Source organism: Watersipora subatra, chromosome 6 (assembly GCF_963576615.1).
Source record: "Watersipora subatra chromosome 6, tzWatSuba1.1, whole genome shotgun sequence".
NCBI classification, from domain to species: domain Eukaryota; kingdom Metazoa; phylum Bryozoa; class Gymnolaemata; order Cheilostomatida; family Watersiporidae; genus Watersipora; species Watersipora subatra.
In genome coordinates, this window is record NC_088713.1 from 19601774 (window position 1) to 19619806 (window position 18033).

General features: G+C 31.4%; 1 protein-coding gene across 1 annotated transcript; it reads left to right on the forward strand.

The window, feature by feature from the left end:
- The first annotated feature begins 2727 nt into the window (after positions 1-2727).
- On the forward strand, positions 2728-9232 carry LOC137398099 (uncharacterized). Its single transcript, XM_068084207.1, has 7 exons — positions 2728-2743; positions 3115-3252; positions 4520-4843; positions 6082-6495; positions 6596-6886; positions 7787-8074; positions 8912-9232. The coding sequence occupies exons 1-7, from the start codon at positions 2728-2730 to the stop codon at positions 9184-9186; spliced, it is 1746 nt and encodes a 581-aa protein (XP_067940308.1). The 3' UTR covers positions 9187-9232.
- Positions 9233-18033: the final 8801 nt, after the last annotated feature.

The following is an 18033-nucleotide window of genomic DNA, read 5'->3' on the forward strand; positions in this document are numbered from 1 at the left end:
ATATATATATATATATATATATATATATATATATATATATATATATATATATATATATAACTGTAGCTAGTAAACTAGGTTAAAAAAAACATCAGCTCATCGGAGTTCTCATAGATTTTCATGATGATATTCAAAATGGCTGCTGTTAAAGTTAGCACGGCTACAAACTTCGTTGCTTCATTTTGCCTCTTTGCAATCTTAATAACTGTTAAACCGTCATTTAGCTAAAGACTTCTAGTTTTTAATGGTGTATAATGTTGCTATGATGCTAGGTAGTTCTTTAACAACAAGCACAGCAATAATATTACTGATAGACTTTGTATAGCATTCTGTTACTGGCAGTCATCTTTGATTTACTCCAAAAAGATAGAATTAACTCCTTGTGATTTTAGTAATGAGATGCCAATGATATTTTTGAAATAATATATTATTCGGCTAAATGTTATTTACCAAGTTTACCAATTTCCTGTTAACACGCATGATAGAGTTATGCCACCTTTCATCGAAATCTTTATTCTTATAAATTAACCTGATAAAGTCAATTAAAAAGAAGAGCGGTATAAATTAAGACTTCTGTTATCATATATTTTGTTTGAATATGCAGTATAAAAATTTTGTGTTTCTATGACTTTGTACACGCATTTTCAACTAGTATTGTGTCCGTGCTCAAAAAAGTAGTCATATTATATTATCTTATTATCTTATTAACATAAATTAATAAAATATGGATGTCTGTGATATATTATTGTATTTGACTAACTGAGTCTAAGTAGAGATATCTGAGTTCTTTTTGACAAAAAAGGCAAAATTTTTTGCAATGGTATAAACCATAGCTGTCTAAGCTACTTCAGTTAAACTAGTGACTATCAGGAAAAGTGTTGCTAGACATAAAAGTACAGTTGAATTAACTTTGATTCAGAGGATTAGTGGTTTAATGATAGTCTGTGATTGGCTCTCAGCATTATTCCCTTGATTTAGTACAAACTTCCTTATAGAAAACAGAAAGTTATATTATTTTAATATTTTGTAATAAACCAACAGCTTGTTTTAAAAACTACAAAGTAACAACCTCATTAGATATTGTTAGCTATAGAGTTGATCTCTCAAAAGAACCATGAAACCGTCTATAGAATTGTTGTGCTTCTGTTCCTTTCTAAAGCTAACCATCACCAATATCAGTCTAAGGATAACAGCTGAGTGTTTAAACTGATCTGGCAATAGTTACAATAGAAATCTCATGCAAAGTAAAAAAGAAGTTGCGAAACCTTTGCTAAAATAGCTAAGCTCTCCCCACCTTCTTTCAGAGATTACATCATGATTTTCAAATGGTTTAACATAACCGAGACAACAACATTTTTCTCCTCTTTCATTTCCTTGTAATGGTTGTGACAGAGAAGTTTGAATCACTGATATCACAATTTATGCTTTAATTTGTGTCTTTTGGACACTTTTCTAAAAGGTTTGTCATTGCAAGTGCAAGTAAGCGATACTGGTAATACTATAAGAAAATTACTAATACAAGTGACACTGCTAGTACTATCGGAAGGTTACTACTACAAATAAGTGACGCTGCTAGTACTATCAGAAAGTTAACTGTACATGTAAGTGACAGTGCTATAGTACCATTAAAGAGTTGTTAGTACAAGTGACAGTGCTAATAATATCAGACAGTTACTAGTACAAATAAGTGACAGTGCGAGTACTATCAGAAACTAGTACTAGTAACATTGCGAATTCTTTCTGGAAGTTGCTAGAATGAAAAGGTGAGTACCATCCAAAAGTCACTAGTACAAGTGAGTGATGCTGCTAGTAATATCAGAAAGGTACTAGTTAGAGTAAGGGACACTTTTAGAGTGCCTTTTAATAATATTGCTAAAATATATTAAACTAACTTATTCGGCTTAATACTGTTTTTAAATAACCTAAACAGTTTCTTTATCTTTGATTAGTTGGTTTAATAGAGATTACCTACTGCAGGCTTTGAATGGTCATGGAGATCCTTGGCCATTCTGTAATGTGATGATAGGATGAAAATTTAGCAAAAGCGTTTTAATTTGATTAATTAAAAAACCAAATATAGTAAGCGCAAATCTATCTTAATGATGACCTTGCACCAAGTTTTTTGTGGATTTTGTACAAAGTATCCATATTTTATATCATTTAGATTTTTTTATGCATAAGCTAATCTGATTGCCCTTATTTTTCGATAGAAAAATCAAAAAAATTAACGCAATAGAAAAAAATTTGGTCGCAGTAAAAACGCTCAGATTAAGTGAAACTGTGATGGCATCATTTATAGTTGCAAAGAGACAAACAGAATAGAGACATGGAATTCTGCAACTTGAATGCAATAGCTGTTATCAACCATAGCAATGATAGCAGCTAGTGGTGTCATTTTGAACAAAGTTTTCTTCTGAACCTTTTTGCTGCAATTTAGTTGTATCAATTTTAATCTTGTAACATCCTGGCAGCTAGATCACCTCAAACATCAAAACAATCGCCAATGATAGAACAGTACGACTAATTTTTGATAAAATCTATCGAACTGTTAAATAAGTTCATCTTTATAATTATGTGAGCCACAGAAATAACATAAAAATAGTTTTGTTGTAAGCAATAATCTCTTACTAAAAAATGAATGAAAACAGTGGGTATCACACGGTGTCTGTTTTGGGCATGGGCATGGTGACAGGCTTGTACTATAGCAAGCTATAAGTTAAAGTAGATATGTTTGCCTTCACAGGTACACTCAAGGGAAGCAACTACTAACAAATGCCACTGCATGATTGATCTTAACATCAACCTCAGGGATGAGGTTTTTAATTAAGTTAAATGATCGATCAGAGCTGAAACAATGAGAGAAACAAACAACCAACAATTATACTTGTTGGTTCCATGTTTTAGATACAACACATACACTAAGTTTGTTTCTGATACATGTTTGCAATATCATTAGTGGAAGCAACGTTTTATTAATTTATTTCAAGTCACACACCTGTATATGACTTTAAATAAGCAAATAAAATTGTATGTGTTGTAATCATATTTGTACAGATTGTTATCTTCAATATTTTGAAAACTGCTTCTCTTCTATGTTTATGTTTCCTGCTTTAGGACTACTAGTTAAAGTATCTCAGGCTATAGAATGTTACAACTGTGTTGACTGTAATGATGGAGAAGGCGTGGCCTATGACTGCACCATATTGAATGCCGACTCTTGTTTCCTCGCTAAGGATCTATCTAGTGGAGAAGGTGAGTTCGATATTGGAGATTTTTTCCCCAAGACAAGCTTATTTAGATAATATGGAGATATATTTAAAATTTAATAAAGTTTTAAATTCTTCTTGGATATTTATCTACATTCATTTTAAAGCTCTTTTACAGTGGTGAAAAGAAAAATATGTCGGCTGGTTCTGAAACCTGAAAATTAAAAGTTTTATTTTACTTTGACAGAGCACACAAACATTCACTACAATACATCTGTAGCCAAAAATATTGACATGCCTCATCATGCTGTGGCATCAATTAGGTTATTGTTCTTTTAATGCCACTCTGTACCACCCAGACTAAACTACATATACTACATAACAAATGATTCATCAAAAAAGTTCTATCCTTTAAAAACGTAAATCTAAAACAAAAACTATCCACTGATTCTCTTGGGGTACAAAAGCCTGACAACTATTTATGCGAAATGTTGGAGTCAATCTCTGACACTAATTTTTTAGTAAAAGTGGTTTTATTGTGAGAAGGTTTAATCTCATTATAAATATTTAATCCTTAGCTTTTTGTTGTGTAATATGCATGGCTTAATTAGATTATGCAGTAAGGAAAGCTTATTCAAAGTTAATCCGACTTTTGCTAAATGAACTAGGCAACAACGGCAGTAGTGCTAATACTTTTGGCCACGCTTGTAACTTAAAATAAGCAAAGGTACTGATAAACAGAAATACGAAAATTTTCTATACAGTTACCATATTCATAGCTATAGCTTACCATTATTAACAGTAGTACACTGGCAGCTCCATGCGCCATGACGGATCATCTTGTGTTTTGACTATATACACAGCTATTCAAAAGTGTAGCAAGGGAGCTGCGTCGTACAGGAATCACGGTTTTGGTTTAAGAACGCAAATATCATTATTCAACTACCATGTAGTGCAATCTATTTTCTAATGCTCATAGTTTGGCTTCTGATGACCTGATACGACTCTTGATATAATAGAGGCAACTACCCTCGGTCATCAGGTGATCAGATGTCCCAATAAAGCATAAGAAATAGACATGTGAACAATTATTTTCAAATCAATGAAGGTGAAATGACTGGTGCATGTGGAATTGTGCTGAGTAGTAGTGTCACAGTTTTAAACCCTGTATGGTGCAATCATTTTCCTAAACTCCTACCATTACACTGCACAAATGAATCAATGAGACTCCTATTATAGTAAACATTTACATCATGCAAGTTACGTATTGCTAGTCGTCGCTTTCTCATGACACAATTCTCTGTGTTTTTCAGTCAGCAAATCTTGTGGAGTAGAGGGGTTTAACCTCTTTGGTGTGTCTGAGGGATGTCGTCAGGAAGGCGATGTAATCTTCTGTCGATGTTTCACTGAATTGTGTAACACACAAGATTTACTTCCTGCCTCTACAGGCTCTACTAAGGATTCTACCATGTCACATAATGTCAGCTCATCAATCACCGCAGCTATGACAACTCGAGCAGGCGGCTTTCATTGCTATCAGTGTGATAACTGTGGATTCTCAGCCGGAGTTCTTACTGACTGCTCTACCGTTTCCTCTTCAGGAAACTGCTATCTTTTAATGGAACCAAATGGCGCAAGTATGCAGTAATTTGCTATTTGTGATGCAATTGTGAGCTCGCTCACAAATAATTATTGCTTGTTTGATTGCAATTTTAAATTAAGTACAATAAACCTGTATTGGGGGTTTGAAAGATATATGCAAGCCAGCCAATAAAGATGATGTAACTAAATTCATTCTGGGTTTGATATTCAAAAAGAAGGCTCAAAGCATCGAGCATTAAACCAAAAACATTTTTTTCATTTTTATTTCGTGACCAGAAAAGAAAATTTGACTGATGATATAAATGATGAAACACAACAGAGGCAAATTTGTAACTCTGTAAGAGTTGTTGATTACTATTGAGCATTTTCTTTATTGGTTACCTAACATGAGACATCAATCAAAATGGCTTCTGATGGGAATCAATTTAGACTTTATTGAAGGCATGCAGTTGAGCATTATGTTCCCAGTGGTTATTATGAAGAGTGTAGCCAAGTTCTTCATTAGTTGATGTTGTGTGTAGTCTTGGTATGACTTAGAGTCACATGACTATAAACATAATCTGACTTACAAAAACTGAAGATAACTGGTACCACCTTACAAATCAGTAACAAACAATGATAACTATTACATAAATCCTGGTTAAATAGGCTTCCTATTGGTTAAATATAAACACAATGCCGATCACAGTTACAAGCTGTTCTCGTACATTCTTGTTATGTCTTTTTTTCTCGTTTATTCAAAATTATCTCGATATTTTTGACTTTAGAGTTTTCCATTTTCTCCCAAGTTCACCTCAGTTTATTTAGTTTCTATCATAATAACCAAAGGTTTTGAATTTTCTTGTTTTTAGTTTGGGTTTCTTTCCAAGTTAATGCTCAACTATTCTCAAAGATGTATTGAAGTTTTAGTTGATATTTTAGCTTTTTAAAATCTCCCTGCATTTCTGGATGCACACTTTTTATTATTATATTATTATTTTTTGTATATATATAACATATAGGCATATAATTTATTATTATTTTATTAACATATTTCTTATTTTTTCAGGTCAATGAGGCTGACCCTTTGACCTTATTTTATTGAAGGGTTCAGTACTTTTTATCATTTAACCTAATCTAAATTTATCATTCTTTTGTACAAATCTGAGGTAGCATTTATACTTTTGCTGTTTTATTTCTTTTTCTGCACTATCTGTGCTTATAATTTGTTTTGATGAAGACAAAGTTATAAACAAGGTGAAATGTAGCAAACCGTTCGACTATTTACTTTCAGTTCTCAGGACGTGTGGAACAGCACCCTTAGACGGGCAGAACTTTTCTTTAGGCTGCACCACAATTGCGGGCTACACCATATGTAAGTGCAGTGAGTCAGAGTGCAATGATTACAGTGATATCATCTCAGCAACTACTACTAATAGCAGAACAAGCACTACTAGAGAAACACCTTCTACTAGAAGAACAACAACTACTAGAAGAATAACAGCCGCTACTGCGAGGAGAACCAATCCTACTAGAAGAACAACTCGGCCCTTTCAAATCACAACAACAGCAGTAGAAAACCAAGATGACTCTCCTTGGTTCTGCTATGTTTGTGTCGACTGTGGCTCCTCCTTAGGAGAACTAGTCGAATGCTCGTTGTATTATGATGCTAGAACCTGCTACTATCTCAGAGAATCCAACAATGAAGGTATTTTCTAATCTGATCATTTGATTCACTTGCTGAATGTTTATAAGCTATACATAGTGTTTAATAACTTAATGTGTTTAATAAGGCGTCTTTATTTCAGTCACACGATCTTGTGGAACTGCTGATCTTGATGATGCCATCCGTGTTGGCTGTGAGGAAAATGATGGGTACACAATCTGTAAGTGTGTAGATCCAGGTTGCAATAATTACGGTGTTAGTCCTGGAGGAGACAGTTTAACAACAACAGCCATCGCAGTAACAACAGCATCTTCAGACTCGTTTTACTGCTATTTGTGTATTAATTGTGGGAGCTCAGCAAGAGACCTCGTAGACTGCTCAACTTTCACTAATATTAGATGGTGCTACCTATCACGATCACCAACAGGCATTAGTAAGTAGTAAATTATCAACTAGGCACTTTTAAGGTTGTGTTACACTTATTAATGTCAGCCTTGCAAGGATAATAACTAAGTTTTTACATTAAAAATTATTTTTAATTAACATAAGCAACATTTATCATTCTAACTTTAAAAATGAAGGTTTGTGGCTACTCCTGTATACTGTGTTTACTCTTGCATGATTGATACTATACTGATTACAACAGACTTGTTGTTTCTGTGAGTCTAAGCATTGTTTTTCAATTATATATACCATATATATAAAATTATAATGTTATATATATAATAAGGCAAGTATATTTTTAGTAGGTTAAGTGCGCAAATTCAACTTCTAGCAGTCCAAACAAACTGACTTCAACCAAGAATTAAAAACTTGACCCGTAAAGACCAAAAAACACTTAGATTTATATATATGGAGTGTGAGAATAAAATTAAAATGAAATGTGATAAAAAATAATTTGTATAATCTGACTACTTTCTAAAAAAATTTGGAAAGTTACTTAATTCAGTACCTACAAGTAATAGTTAAGAATTATGTAACTAAGGTTTATGCACCAGGAAAAGCAATGGGGAACTGTAAGTGCTTATACAGACTCAGTATAGTTTGAGTCGCCATACGGCTGTACCATTTGAAGTTTTAGTTTAATTTTCTTGCTAGATTGTAACAGCATTGATGTCAACAGACTATTTGTCACAAAAAATGTGGTGTATGTATGTATGTGTGTACGTGTGTACGTGTGTACGTATGTACGTATGTACGTATGTACGTATGTACGTATGTACGTATGTACGTATGTACGTATGCACGTACGTACGTACGTACGTACGTACATACATACATACGACTTTAAAAGTATGTCTACCGGCTACAGTTTAAACTTTCGCTCTTACAGTAACCCGCTCTTGTGGCATCCGATTAGTCGAAGATACATTTGGAGTTTCTGATGGTTGTGGCACCTCAGAGGGAAACACCATCTGCAAATGTTCAGAGAGTGAATGCAACTACTATGAAGAGTATTTAGATAGCCCGAGCACCATGCCTATTTCTACAACTGAGGTGGCGGTAGACGGCAAGCCCTCTTTCTACTGTTACTTGTGTGTAGACTGCAGAAAGTCTGTTGGAGAACTGGTTCAATGTAGGAATACTCGGTTCTGCACACTTCAGATACAGAATGGCCAAGGTATAAGTTTACTAACTACCAGTAGAAAACTGTTTATATTGGGCTGATTTTACAGTGCTTTAAAGGTCAAAGGTGAAACACGACAGAGGAATGAGTTACCAAAGCAACAGAGATGTAAACGACTCAACAAGAGCGTTTATTTTTTCCTAATAATTTATTTATTGCTGACTTTGATCACTCAAAACTTATGAGGTCAGTTTTAACTTTCTTTTTCACTCTGGTTAACGATTCACCTTGTGTAACAGAACTAAGGGATAAACCTATCATTAATAGGTGACTTAACACCGGTATTGTAGTACCCAAAAAATTAAACATATTCTGTTCTTTCTATTAACATCTGAAGTACAATTTCAAAGCTCTTACTTAAACATCTATTCACAACCAAATAACGAAATAATACTGCAACAAATTTTAATAACATCTCTGGTACTTTGTGTGCATAAAAGTTCTGTAATGCAATAGAAAACAATATACAACACAAAAAATCAGGATGTTGTATGCTTAATTTAGATTCTTTCAATTCCATTAGGTTGATGAAACCAATACAATTAGCAAAATGATAAAACCGAGTAGTAAAATGGACCATTCACGGTCCTATACAATTGTATTTTTTTAAGTTAAATGATATTTTTATACTGTAAAAAATTGCATCTTCATTGGTAATTAGAATAGTTGACTTTGAATTTTTCAAACAAACTATTGAAACAATTCGATGAATTTATTTTGTTATAAACTTTTGTCATATCACATAAAAAGAAGTTTTAGCTAATAAAAACTTTTGCCAAACCAAAATGATTGATATTACCATTTATCTTAAGCTTTTTTCTATAATTTTAGTATCAAGGTCTTGTGGATCTGACGATGTGGACAGACAAATCCCAAGTAGTGAAGGGTGTATATCAACATCTGATGGTCAAATTTGTAAATGTTCAACATTAAGGTGCAACGTTTATGAAACGATCACAGGAGCTAAAGCACCAAGAGATCATCCAAGTGCTGACAAATCATGGGCAATATTCAACCCTACCACATCTTCTGCCATGACATTTAAACTTACGCCTATAATTCTCTTTTTGACTCTCCCTTTCATTTTTATCTGTCTGTCACTATAAACATAGTTGTCTACTAACATGTTATAAATATTTTATCCTCTTTGACTATCACATTACATTTTTAAAACATTGAATATAGATATAACACAATAAAACACGCTTTAGTTTTATGTGGTAACATGTACACACAACTGCCGTAAAACCTTTTTTGAACGCCACTTCCATTTGACGGCCACTTGGACATTTTATTTTTACTAACTCGTAATGTCAATTAATCAGCAGAAAAGTGGATGCAAAATTTTATTATTAGTGAATCGTTCACATCAATGACAATTAATTCTCTTGTCCAATTCCGACAAATTTTTGTTTTTTTCATTGTAATTTTGAAAGTAACTAAAGAAATAATTTCGAGTTCTTATTTGAAGCTCATTTGAAGGTTTTATGGTACACTGTGTGTACTATTGGTTACAACCATATTTCTAGCAACATATTACAGTCAGGGCCAAAAGTATCAACAGCCTACTTCATTCTGTGACATGAATTACCCTTTTTTACCCCAACTGTGGACCACCCAGGCCGTACAGTATGCATCTCAAATATTTCTCAGAAAATCTTCAATCTTTTAACATCATTTTTCTAAAACAAAAACATTCACAGCAATCTCGGAGGTCATGTAACAGTGACTGAGTCTGAGTATTCAAAATTATCATGATATATACTCACTCATACATAATTACATCAGATAATTCTAAGATGATGGAATTACTTTGCAAGTAAAAAGCTTATGAGCAGTATAAATTTATTTTTTATTTAGTTGTGTTAATATTATAATTTTACTGCAAAAATGGCTGAACACCTCGAAGAAATAAAGAGAGCTATAATAGTGTGGCTATACAAGCAATTGATGTTCAGTAAACTATAGATGCGCAGCCTATAACTTTAAAATGGTAACTTGCTTGTAACGGTAAGAAGCACTTTAAATATGTGCATTATTATAGAATAGCATGTGACAAAAAGACAAATCAATAAAATTTTAAAATCCTTCCGCTTTTACAAATATCATGAGTAATCCTGATATTGATTCAATCGATAGTTCGTCAACCCCCAACCAGGAAACATTGATCCAGCTCTAACATTAAACAAATAATGAAATATGGCTGAAATATTATTCTCAAGCTAATAGGTGTTGTTACCATGGTAATACATTATGGTTATATTCTGGTCTGTAAACAGATAGGTTCAGCATTATTTGCTCTTAACAACACTGATGGTTAAAGGAAACTTCTAGGCTCAAAATGCTACGGAGATTAATTGTGTTCCATTTGTATCTGGTAAGTTGTTATAAACATGCACAGGGAAGCAACAGGTTACTGGTATATGTACTCAAGTTTCAGGAACTTTCAAAAACTTGCTAATAAAAAAACAAAATAATAACTTTTAAACAAAATTTACAATTTACAAGTTATTTTTCAAATCTCCCGCTAGAGATAAACCTCTTTTTATCAATATATTTATTCAGAAACACTAAACTCATAAGGTAAGTTATGAAAAGAGCCTGGTTAATAAAAAAGCTCTGTTTATTATTTATTTCATTTTAATGTGCTGTATAAAACGACTATATTTTAAGACTTCCTTCCAGTCACATTTTTAACTATTAATGTTTTTTTCTCAGCATAAAATTTATAGTAGTAGATGACAAGTATTGCTGCTCTTTCATCGGGAGTTTTCAAAATCACCAACCATTTTAGATTTTACTTAAAGGAAAATCTTCTTTTAGCAAGTTCCTAGTAAAGCCTAATAAAAAGGAACAGAACTCTATATAACACTCTATAAAACTACGGTATTTTTATTATTTTCTGTATAAACGTTTATTGATAAGTGTGTCCTTGCTCAGCTGAAAGTATGTTTCAGAAAATACCTATTAAAACTATTGATTTTACAACAGGGTTTGTAATTTGGAGTCTTTCATATTACAAACCGTTTTAGACTTTCTAAACAATAAACTTCTAGTAAACTAAGTAAATCCAATAGGAGTCACACAATCTCTCATAAATCAGTTAAAGAAAAATTAGTAAATTTGAATGGGTGCCTCTGACAAAAATGTGTATATGGCTAGGTGAACATAAGCAGTTATGTTTTTTTGTTTTTAGAGAGTGCAGAGGGTAGGTTGTATAGGCTTACAGCTGCAAAGGTGGCAGTTAAAGATCTTTCTATAGCAACTTGTAAAAGTGGAAATAAGAATTTTGTAAATATATTTGTACCAAGTGAGTTGTGAACATTTAGAAAGGGGCTAATTTAGTGTTACACTAGTTTAGGACACATTCCAAGTAACTAAACAAACCAATAAAACGTTAAGATTCTTGAGATGAGAGAAATCTTAGCAGTCTAAACCATCTCAGTTAAACTAAATCTATATATATATTTCTCAAAGTCTGTATATCTGTCTGTTGGAAATCCGGCTATAGCTATTATTAGAACAGCTGAGCTGGACAACAATGCAGACAACAATGCAGAATGGTAAGTCATGGCTTACCGTCATTGGAAGCCTAACCTTATTAACTAGCTTAGTGGAGTTTTCCATTGGCAATATGCCAGGCTACTAGCTTGAAAGGGACAGTTGTTTGACAAAGTTTTAAAACCTTTACAGTTGTTTTTATTTTTCTCCTAATTTATTTCAACTACACGACACACTTCTCTAATGATATGTACTTTGAAAGTTATAATGGCAAATGTTTTGATATGTTAAATACAAATCAATTTTCTGTCCAAATACTCTTCTATTCCACGGGCATCGCCGGGTGGCACAGCTAGTAATATTATAAAGTACTATTAGCACACTATAAATATATTATATTTCTAGTATACTACATGTATATATGAGACAAAAGTACTACTAGTATATTATAGATGAGGCACAAAAGTACTACTAGTATACTATAGGTGAGACATGAACATACTACTAGTATACTATGGATGTTACATAAAAGTACTACTAGTATACTATAGATGACAGATAAAGTACTACTAGTATACTATAGATGATACATAAAAGTACTACTAGTATACTATAGATGAGGCATAAAAGTACGACTAGTCTACTATCGGCACATCGGCAGAAACCTCCGACAAGAACATGATGCACTAGCTACAACAGCTGCTCGGCGAGCTGAATTTTCAGAGCAGATAAAACGGCGACAACAGCGAGATGCACTAACTACAGCAGCTGCTACCAGGTGTCGTGTATGGGCAGAAAGCTTCGCACTTGACTACAGTCCTGCAAGACAGTATAGGGCCCGAACTTTTCTATGGGACAAATGTCCAAAAATGTTCCAGATGTAATGCCTTACGTTGGAAAGGCTAGAGGCCATATATGTAGTTTATATAGCAGATTTTATTGATAATAAATTTTATCAACACAACCACATTACTGCTGCACAGTTTGTATATACCATGTCAAAACACAGGCTATAGACGAAGAGCTGGTGAGTCATGATTAGTGTTTTAAGCATGTAGAAGTCTCAATTCAATAAATGCTGGCGATAGCTTAGCAGTGCAATAGCAAAATATTTTTTTAGAATTTATTAAAATATGGAAAACTTTTCAATACTGCCAGTTTGAAGAACTTCAATTTGCCTAGCAATGTCAATTTCATTATCAGTTCTGTGTACAAAATTAGGACAATTCCGATTTGAGTGGTTCGAGACTGATGCATTGTAGAGTAGCTGTAAAACACGTTGCATATTTTCATTGGTCTCTCCAACATTGTTGACATGTCCGACTGCATATGTGTATGAAGTCTGATTAGTACAAAAATTTCAGTAGATTGCATATTTGGAGTTGTTTTACAGTATGAAAGACAACTCTCAATAAAACTTGCTTTACGTAAATCTGTTCCCGAACACGGGTAATGCAGCTAGTATACTATATACGAGTCATAAAAATACTACTAGTTTACTATAGATGAGACATAAAAGTACTACTAGTATACTATAGATGAGACATAAAAGTACTACTAGTATACTATAGATGAGACATACAAGTACTACTAGTATACTATAGATGAGACATAAAAGTACTACTAGTATACTATAGATGAGACATAAAAGTACTATTAGTATACTATAAATGAGACATTAAAATACTACTAGTATACTATAGATGAGACATAAAAGTACTACTAGTATACTATAGATGAGACATACAAGTACTGTTAGTATATTATAGATGAGACATAAAAGTACTACTAGTATACTATAGATGAGACATAAAAGTACTACTAGTATACTATAGATGAGACATACAAGTACTACTAGTATACTATAGATGAGACATAAAAGTACTACTAGTATACTATAGATGAGACATAAAAGTACTATTAGTATACTATAGATGAGACATTAAAATACTACTAGTATACTATAGATGAGACATAAAAGTACTACTAGTATACTATAGATGAGACATACAAGTACTGTTAGTATATTATAGATGAGACATAAAAGTACTACTAGTATACTAAAGATGATACATAAAAGTACTACTATTATACTATAGATGAGAGATAGAAGTACTACTAGTATACTATAGATTAGACATAAAAGTACAACTAGTAAACTATAGATGAGACATAGAAGTACTACTAGTATACTATAGATTAGACATAAAAGTACAACAAGTATACTATAGATGAGACATAAAAGTACTACTAGTATACTATAGATGAGACATAAAAGTCCTACTGGTATACTATAGATGAAACATAAAAGTATTACTAGTATACTATAGATGAAACATACATGTAAAAGTACTACTAGTATACTATAGATGAGACATAAAAGTACTAATAGTATACTATATAAGATACATTAAAGTACTACTAGTATACTATAGATGAGACATAAAAGGACTACAAGTATACTATAGATGAGGCATAAAGGTACTACTAGTATACTATAGATGAAACATAAAAGTACTACTAGTATACTATAGATGAGACATTAAAGTACTACTAGTATACTATAGATTAGACATAAAAGTACAACTAGTAAACTATAGATGAGACATAGAAGTACTACTAGTATACTATAGATTAGACATAAAAGTACAACAAGTATACTATAGATGAGACATAAAAGTACTACTAGTATACTATAGATGAGACATAAAAGTCCTACTGGTATACTATAGATGAAACATAAAAGTATTACTAGTATACTATAGATGAAACATACATGTAAAAGTACTACTAGTATACTATAGATGAGACATAAAAGTACTAATAGTATACTATATAAGATACATTAAAGTACTACTAGTATACTATAGATGAGACATAAAAGGACTACAAGTATACTATAGATGAGGCATAAAGGTACTACTAGTATACTATAGATGAAACATAAAAGTACTACTAGTATACTATAGATGAGAAATTAAAGTACTACTAGTATACTATAGATTGGACATAAAAGTACAACTAGTAAACTATAGATGAGACATAAAAGTACTACTATTATACTATAGATGAGACATAAAAGTCCTACTGGTATACTATAGATGAAACATAAAATTATTACTAGTATACTATAGATGAGACATAAAAGTACTAATAGTATACTATATAAGATACATTAAAGTACTACTAGTATACTATAGATGAGACATACAAGTACTGTTAGTATATTATAGATGAGACATAAAAGTACTACTAGTATACTAAAGATGATACATAAAAGTACTACTATTATACTATAGATGAGAGATAGAAGTACTACTAGTATACTATAGATTAGACATAAAAGTACAACTAGTAAACTATAGATGAGACATAGAAGTACTACTAGTATACTATAGATTAGACATAAAAGTACAACAAGTCAACTATAGATGAGACATAAAAATACTACTAGTATACTTTAGATGAGACATAAAAGTACTACTAGTATACTATAGATGAAACATAAAAGTATTACTAGTATACTATAGATGAGACATTAAAGTACTACTATTATACTATAGATGAGACATAAAAGTACTACTAGTATACTATAGATTAGACATAAAAGTACAACTAGTAAACTATAGATGAGACATAAAAGTACTACTATTATACTATAGATGAGACATAAAAGTCTTACTGGTATACTATAGATGAAACATAAAAGTATTACTAGTATACTATAGATGAGACATACATGTAAAAGTACTACTAGTATACTATAGATGAGACATAAAAGTACTAATAGTATACTATATAAGATACATTAAAGTACTACTAGTATACTATAGATGAGACATAAAAGGACTACAAGTATACTATAGATGAGGCATAAAGGTACTACTAGTATACTATAGATGAAACATAAAAGTATTACTAGTATACTATAGATGAGACATTAAAGTACTACTATTATACTATAGATGAGACATAAAAGTACTACTAGTATACTATAGATTAGACATAAAAGTACAACTAGTAAACTATAGATGAGACATAAAAGTACTACTATTATACTATAGATGAGACATAAAAGTCCTACTGGTATACTATAGATGAAACATAAAAGTATTACTAGTATACTATAGATGAGACATACATGTAAAAGTACTACTAGTATACTATAGATGAGACATAAAAGTACTAATAGTATACTATATAAGATACATTAAAGTACTACTAATATACTATAGATGAGACATAAAAGTACTACTAGTATACTATAGATTAGACATAAAAGTACTACTAGTAAACTATAGATGAGACATAAAAGTACTACTATTATACTATAGATGAGACATAAAAGTCCTACTGGTATACTATAGATGAAACATAAAAGTATTACTAGTATACTATAGATGAGACATACATGTAAAAGTACTACTAGTATACTATAGATGAGACATACAAGTACTGTTAGTATATTATAGATGAGACATAAAAGTACTACTAGTATACTAAAGATGATACATAAAAGTACTACTATTATACTATAGATGAGAGATAGAAGTACTACTAGTATACTATAGATTAGACATAAAAGTACAACTAGTAAACTATAGATGAGACATAGAAGTACTACTAGTATACTATAGATTAGACATAAAAGTACAACAAGTCAACTATAGATGAGACATAAAAATACTACTAGTATACTTTAGATGAGACATAAAAGTACTACTAGTATACTATAGATGAAACATAAAAGTATTACTAGTATACTATAGATGAGACATTAAAGTACTACTATTATACTATAGATGAGACATAAAAGTACTACTAGTATACTATAGATTAGACATAAAAGTACAACTAGTAAACTATAGATGAGACATAAAAGTACTACTATTATACTATAGATGAGACATAAAAGTCCTACTGGTATACTATAGATGAAACATAAAAGTATTACTAGTATACTATAGATGAGACATACATGTAAAAGTACTACTAGTATACTATAGATGAGACATAAAAGTACTAATAGTATACTATATAAGATACATTAAAGTACTACTAGTATACTATAGATGAGACATAAAAGGACTACAAGTATACTATAGATGAGGCATAAAGGTACTACTAGTATACTATAGATGAAACATAAAAGTATTACTAGTATACTATAGATGAGACATTAAAGTACTACTATTATACTATAGATGAGACATAAAAGTACTACTAGTATACTATAGATTAGACATAAAAGTACAACTAGTAAACTATAGATGAGACATAAAAGTACTACTATTATACTATAGATGAGACATAAAAGTCCTACTGGTATACTATAGATGAAACATAAAAGTATTACTAGTATACTATAGATGAGACATACATGTAAAAGTACTACTAGTATACTATAGATGAGACATAAAAGTACTAATAGTATACTATATAAGATACATTAAAGTACTACTAATATACTATAGATGAAACATAAAAGTACTACTAGTATACTATAGATGAGACATTAAAGTACTACTAGTATACTATAGATGAGACATTAAAGTACCACTAGTATACTATAGATGAGATATAAAAGTTCTACTATAATACTATACATGAGACATAAAAGGAATGTATGTATAGTTTTGTGGAGACAATAGAAAGACACAGAAATGCTTGAAACGTTTAGCCATCACTGATACACACTATTAGTGTATTTATTTGAAACAAAAGAGACAAAGCATAATGTTTGAAAATATAGTTTTCTATACATACACTAAATAAACCTATTATAAATCATTTATAGTGAACAAGTATTATGTAAAGACAGTAAGTATACAATTTCTCGTAAAGTTATTTGCTGGTGAAAACAGGACAAATTGAGGATAGCGAAGAATCAACAGTTGAAAGCGCTAAACGTGTCAGTAAGAAATGTTAATATAATATGGTAGAGCGACACTTACAAAATATAATTTTGTAACCAACCGGAGTGCTTAAAAATTTATACTTAAAGAGACAGAAATATTTAAAGATGAAAGTGTTCAAGTACTTGTTGTATGCCTTAGTATGTTTAGGTAAACATACCAAAGCCTTAATAGCCATACACCACATTAAAGTACTTTTATGAGGGTACCGAGTTGAAATATTTAATAAAGGTTGGCGAAGAGCTTTCCAACATTTTTTACTCAGTTCTATTTTAGGTATTTTAGGTATTTAAGTTTCTTTTTGCACTTTGACTCAAATGACTAAAGACGACCAATACAAATTATAAAATCATAACAACATATTATTAATTTTTGTACAACACTAGTACCTGATACACTTAGTAACCGATATATACCTAGTAACCGACACACAACAATACCTGACCTTCGGCAAGGCATTGACTTGGTTTACGAATAGGTTAACTTATTACCCTATCAAAATCCAGATAGATGTGTTCACATATATCTGCGTTTAGA